Source organism: Neltuma alba, unplaced genomic scaffold, assembly GCF_004799145.2.
Source record: "Neltuma alba isolate B1F8T4 unplaced genomic scaffold, ASM479914v2 tig00011756_pilon, whole genome shotgun sequence".
Taxonomy (NCBI): domain Eukaryota; kingdom Viridiplantae; phylum Streptophyta; class Magnoliopsida; order Fabales; family Fabaceae; genus Neltuma; species Neltuma alba.
The window spans coordinates 622,443-628,955 of NW_021636384.1; the positions used below are offsets into that span (position 1 = coordinate 622,443).

The 6,513-nt window shown below is 34.0% G+C and overlaps 1 protein-coding gene across 2 annotated transcripts; it reads left to right on the forward strand.

Moving 5' to 3' along the window:
- Positions 1-79: 79 nt before the first annotated feature.
- Positions 80-2,687, forward strand: LOC114717570 (60S ribosomal protein L35a-1). Of its 2 annotated transcripts, none has more exons than XM_028902768.1 (5): positions 80-196; positions 1,031-1,066; positions 1,272-1,500; positions 1,586-1,646; positions 2,345-2,687. In XM_028902768.1, exons 1-4 carry the CDS (start codon positions 165-167, stop codon positions 1,625-1,627), a joined length of 339 nt encoding a protein of 112 aa, XP_028758601.1. In that variant the 5' UTR covers positions 80-164; the 3' UTR covers positions 1,628-1,646; positions 2,345-2,687. The 2 variants fall into 2 exon arrangements, with proteins under 2 accessions (XP_028758601.1, XP_028758603.1); XM_028902770.1 differs by having other exon boundaries at positions 1,586-1,628.
- The last annotated feature ends 3,826 nt before the right edge of the window (positions 2,688-6,513 follow it).

Consider the following 6,513-nt stretch of genomic DNA (forward strand, 5'->3'; position numbering starts at 1 on the left):
TTTTTTTTGGGTCCTTTAATGAAAACCCTAAAGCACGGCGTAAAATCTTCGTCTTCTTATTTACCTTATAAAACTCGCCAATCCGATCCGCACGGTGTTAGGGCGACGCGGCGGTGTACCTGGTTCTCTCCTCCGTCAAGGTCAGCCAGCGCATAGAGACGAAGATGGTGAAGGAACAGCAAGGAGAGCGCGTCAGGTTTGCTTCTAGGCATTTCAATTCTTCGTACTTCTTCTCGTGCTCGGTCATCCCTTACTCTCGCTTAAAACTTTCGGCATTTTGGTTCGATTTGTACACTGCTAGTTCTAAAACCTCTCATTTTGCCTTATAGTTATGCAAGGCTATGAAATTTTATTCTTCATTATTTTGAATTTCTTAGTTATTTCGATCTTGCTGGAGCCTCTAAGTGTGACTATCCTAGTTTTGATCGTGTATAACAGTAGTCCTTTCCGAAAAGCCATAATTATTCAGTTCAGCTGATAGCGAACCTGCTCATGGAATGATCATATAGAACCTGTTATTAAAGTTTTAATTAGAAATTTAGAGTAATATGTTGCTAAAAGCAAATAGAATTGAAACGTGCCCCTGATTTATTGTCTACTATTAGCCATCCGAGTATATCTACAAAACTACTGCTTTTCAAAAAAGCTTATTTGACTTGGACGAATGACATAGCCATCGGTTATCAATATAAATTTCGTAATGCAATTCAACTTGGTTGCTTCAGAAAATTTTTATCTATTCGAAGCAATCGAGTAATAATTTTCTAAGCGATAGCAAATAGGGTTCTAAGCTTGCAATTTCCGTTTGTGGCAACGTTATGTCATTAATATGACTTGGGACAAAGTCTGTCATAATTTTTGCAATGAAGGTGTGCATATGTACATTGGTGTTAACTGTTCTAAAACGCCAATAGTCCCTGGTTTTTCATATCTTCGCATTTAATTCTGGTGTAATAATTTAACTTTCAAGAGTTCTCGTACAAGTTAAGCTAATTTAACATTTCTGATTCTTCTTTTTCTGTGTTTGTAGGCTCTATGTAAGAGGCACCATTCTTGGATACAAGAGGTAATAGTCTCTTACATATTTCTGGCAATTAAATTTTACATTTGTGACACTTCATTGTTCCAGTTCGTGGTTGGTTGTGGAGAAATCCAAGGCAATTAGTAGTTTTGTCGAGGGGAGATATTAAGGTGGAGAATTTTTTGGTCATGATTCACATGATAGGATCTATCAGATTATATGCTTGTGCTAAGAAAATGATGTTGTTCAGGTCGAAGTCGAACCAGTACCCCAACACATCTCTGATCCAAATTGAGGGAGTGAACACCAAAGAAGAGGTAGCTTGGTATTGTGGCAAGAGAATGGCATATATCTATAAGGCCAAGGTTAAGAAGAATGGGACTCATTATCGCTGCATCTGGGGTAAAGTGACCAGGCCACATGGTAACAGTGGTGTCGTAAGAGCCAAATTCAAGTCAAACTTGCCTCCCAGATCGATGGTAATAATTTGGGGCCCTTTGTCTTATTATATAGATTTTTTATCGACATTAATGTGGACATTAAGTTTGGTGAATTCCTTTGCAGGGAGCTAGGGTAAGAGTATTCATGTACCCAAGCAATATATGAAGTATTATGAAATTGGTAGGTTTGTGTCTTTATCTTATCTCTGTTTGCTTTCATGTGAATTTTGCTTTCCAGGTGCAATAGTTCTGTATTGAGATAGTTTATTTGATGCAATAGTGTATTGTCACTACGCTGCATTCTTTTCTTGCTTTTTGACTTTGGGGTTAAGACAGCTAGATATATCATGCCTTGTGACAACAACAAAATGACTAACTAAACTAGTTAAAGAACACCTTGGGCTCGGCCATGTAGATAGAGGATTGTAATGTGAAGTACATGTTGACATACTTTAGACATAATTTCCAATCTATTATTCTATTGGTTTTTCCGTCCTAAAAGATTGGCTTATACAATAATACATGATTATTTAGTAATTACGGTAGTTTTCAGCTATCATAATTATATCTTCCATGCCTCTTGTTGAAATGGTTGAACTTGTATTTTGCGGTGAATTCAATTTAAGGATTGAGAATGACGTTGGTTATAATATATTTTTTCATGTCCTTCATAGCTCGATGTTGTGTATCGTGGATTGTTTGTCTATCTCAAAAGCTGATGACTCTTCTAACCTTGATATTTTTACTATTGGTGATGTCCGTGGTAATGATATCCTTTATGTGTATCCTCCACGAAATTTCTAGTGTTTCTGCTCTTAGTTGTACCTACATTATTAAGAGTATCATGCGGGGTGCTTATGTTTCATTTGTTTGGTCTCTGCAGGAGAAATTTTTCGAGGACTAGTCGGCACATGACTCTCTTTTTTGGTCCTTTGGGACATAATTCTAGTTATCGTTGTACTTCAGATCAGAATTAAGTTTTGCTGTGATGATGATAGGACTGGATATTTTTCTTCATTTTGTTTGCTATGGTCAATGGTACTCCATACTGAAGATATTGATTTATATTTACGAGCTCGTGAAGTACTGCAGACGTGTTGCCTTGTGAATGCTGAATTTAATCACAGTATATGTTGGAAGCAGAAGATGAAGATGCTTGGCATTTCAATCAAGCTTTGCTTGTTTGTAATAATGAATGCAAATTGCAGGGTTACGCTTTTACTGAATCGGACTACTATCTTTCCTCTCTACTTCTCACCTCAAACAACACGCTTTTACTGAAAATATACGCTTATTTTCATTGCGATTCTATTGTAATCAAATCGTAGCAGTTTGAATTTATTTGTCTTAGAATTTAACATTTTAATAATAATCTTATCCAATATTATAGATGAATTGTTCAAAATCTGAGCTAGTTGGAATGGGAAATTAGAGGAAAGGGAGGGGAAGGAAAGTCAAAATCGTCAAAAGGTAATGTCACAACAGAGGAATTTAGCGTGTATTCAAAGCCAAACTTCTCTTCCTTTTAGTATGTTAAAAAAAAAAAATCTTGCATTTCGTAATGTTTCTCCGTTGCACTGAGGCTATTGAATGCTTTGTCTTTGGTACAAGTGGCAGCATGACGTCTGTCCATCAAAATTATTAATTATTTTGGACGGCAGGGATAGATTAAAATGGACGGGGGAGGTGGCACTTCTTCTAGTGCATGACTGTATCAGCTATATATGATGTGCTTTATGGGTTATCTTATGGACAGTTTGGTATGGAAAATGGAAGGGGGTGGAAAACAAACCTAGCATTTGCTATATACTGTTGTCATTTATGGGTTATCTTATGGATAGTTTGATATGGAAATGGAAGGGGTTGTAGAACAATCTTAGCATTTGCTATACACTGTTGTCAATACAATTATTTTTATATTTTAAAATTAAAATAAACTTGCTGGAAAAGATATAAAAAAAAAAAAAAAACTAGAAATGCTATGCTGACCTAGTTGGTATTTTAATTTAATCAAATTAATGATGTCAAAAGATTAAATGTTTTGTCATTATTTAATTGCAAAGTTATTGTTTAAATTTAATGAGTCCGCACTTTACGTTAAATAAGACTAATAATGCTAAGATTAGGAGACTAAAAATACATTTTATAAATTTAAAGGATTAAACTGAAACTTGATGCAAACTTATATAATTAAATGTATACTTTGGTTTTTAAAACATAACAGAATAATTGACCACAACTATAACAACACGAATCTATATATACATATATCATATATTTAATTTGTAATGTTAAAAGCAAGGGTTATGCAAATATATGGGCATCAAATATCATAAATTTTTGTTTGGTGTAAAAATACATATAAAATTTTCAAAATGATGTAAAAATACCACGCCTGTTAAGTTGACTAATGTTAATTATATTGGTTAACAAGCATGTTAACTAAGAAAATGGTACAAAAATACACAAACATTTCAAAATTATACAAAAATACACATGAAGTTTGTAGAAACCGTGGTATTTTTGTGTCATTTTAAAAACTTTGTATATTTTTGTACTATTTTCTTGGTTTATATGTTTATTAGATGGTCAATCTTAGTTAACTTAATGGTCATGGTATTTTTGTGCTATTTGAAAAATTTTATATATATTTTTGCACCTAAAAAAAGTTTATGGTGTTATATGCTCATAATAAAATATGTCCTTAACCCTAAAAACAATACATAATTTATATTTTTTAAAATTTTAAAAAATTTATCTAAATCGGTCAAATCAATCAAGACACGTTGAATAATTACAAACATTATTTGGGCAAAAATTTCGGAATAATTAAAACCAAAGAAATTATTGGCAAGAACAGCAATCAAATACGATTTATATGCCGTAAATATGATGGATCATCTCAAACTCTCCTATAGGAATTCATTGTAGTTAAAATCTGAGGAATCCAGCTGTTAAAGTGCGAGGAGGGAAAAATATCATTATAATAATTAAATGTGACATTACAAACTAGAACAAACTTGAATTTGATAAGGAGGCACTTTATGATCTTGTTAACCACGAGAAATAATTCGCCTTTTGAATCCGGCAAACTTTCATCATTCTCCCATAGTTTTCTTTTCAAAAGATCAATCTTGATAGGGAGAATTATCCAGAAGTCCCAAAAAAAAAATTAATTACCAAAAAGTATTAATGACAAGTGACCAGCTTGAACCTATTATCATTATCTGCTCTGAAACTTGTCACTGCTTACTCTTCACTTGTTAATAAATTTTAAGGTAATTAAATTCTTTTTTTGAGATCTGATTGTAATTCTCCCATCTCAATCACTACGAAAAAAACAGAAATAATTAGCAATGAAAAATAATGGCGGAACACTTTACATCCCTAAGTTAATTTAGGGACAGAATCAGCAGGATGCCAGTTGACTCTTCCCATTTTTAGAAGTCCCTTGATGTTTGACCTGCATATGTTAATTTGCAAAGAGTACAGAAATCTATGCATCGAAAATTTAACATGATGTTTCCACAGATTAGCGACAGACAAATTTCTGTTGCTAATTAACTTCTTTTTTTTTTTTTTTTGGTTTTGTAGTGAGTGGTAACCTGTTACGAGCTTCAGACTTCTTGATCAATTGAGGAAGCTTTGTGAAAATTAAATTTTAATCACTTCAATCTCATCATCGTTCAAATTCATGTTCAAATCTTAACCTAACGTCCAAATTTCAGCTGCTTAAGAAATTTTATCTGGCGTTGGTCAAGTTAATTGGTTCAATTCACACAAACTGAAATAAATAGAGATATATCGATATAAATAGAGATATAATATGCACATCTCTTAAATTAAAAATAAAATGAAATGAAATTTACACTAGTTAAATTATTTTTTGGCCAATTGAATTTTAAAAAAAAATCGAAATAATCTATTTTCAATGGCCTAAGCAGCAAAGCTTCAATTAAAGAGCATTGTGTAAACTGAAATAAAAATAAACGAGATACAGATTGTGGTCAAATTAAATTTCCATTTCTCAAATTATCCGATAAATAAAAAAACATTAACAAAAGATGTTTTAAGATTTGACAGCCTATTCAGAAAATCATTTTTAATGAATGAAGAAATAACACTACTACGGTTTATCTTTGATAAAAAAGAACTCATTGTTTAGTCAAAATAAAGAGCTGAGCCATCAGGAAACTCAGCTAAAAATGACTATAAATGATCACTGAGTGTGAGGAGCATCTCATTAGCGCGCTAAATTTCTACTGATCCAAATCGGATTCCTGCGCAAGAAACCAATTCCTTCCGTTTAATCTCGCTATTTAAATCTTCTTCTCAATCCATCCTTTTGTTTGCAAGCTGTGAATTTCAACGTTTCTTCTTCGTTCGCCCTTATGGCTTTTGATAAGACTGAACTGGAAGTCGCTCATATTTTGCTTCAATTTCCTCGTTTGATTCGTCATTCTGAGATTCAATTCTGCTGGGGCTCCATGAAGAAGCGATCCATGCGCAGGCCCAGTCCGCTGAGTCGCCGGAAAACGCCTGTTCCGTTCCCAAATTCAAAGAACATCAGAATCACTCTCAAGAGATCATCAAAACCATCGGAGAATCATCACCGGAATTCTACCTCGAGGTGTGGTGATAATAAGAGAAGATCGTGTTTATGCGCTGTGAATGATGAATCGCTGACAAGGAAGAAGGTGAAACAGTCTTGTGCTGAATCTTCAAGACCTTTCCTCCTCCCTGATCTGAATGTTCCTCCGTCCACCGAAGAAGAAGAAGAACGGTACTGTACCAAGGATGGCATAAGCCCACGCTCCGTCGCGGCGAGTGATCAAGATGGAAGAAACCGTTGCTGTTCTAGCAAAGACCTCATTGTCGGAGTCAAATTCGGTTCAGATGGAAGAAACCATTAGGATATGTGCCTGTTTGTATTAGGGTTTCGTTCCCTTGATGGCATAAGCCCATCCTTAACGGCTATATCTTTGGTAGTTAATTAGTTCATTATTTTGTTAATTAAGGGTTTATTATGTAAATACCATCATGTCATTGCAC

Coding starts and splice junctions, on each gene's coding strand:
- LOC114717570 (XM_028902768.1), top strand. CDS start 165: ATGGTGAAGGAACAGCAAGGAGAGCGCGTCAG. Junction 197..1,030: donor CAGCAAGGAGAGCGCGTCAG/GTTTGCTTCTAG, acceptor CTGTGTTTGTAG/GCTCTATGTAAGAGGCACCA. Junction 1,501..1,585: donor ACTTGCCTCCCAGATCGATG/GTAATAATTTGG, acceptor ATTCCTTTGCAG/GGAGCTAGGGTAAGAGTATT.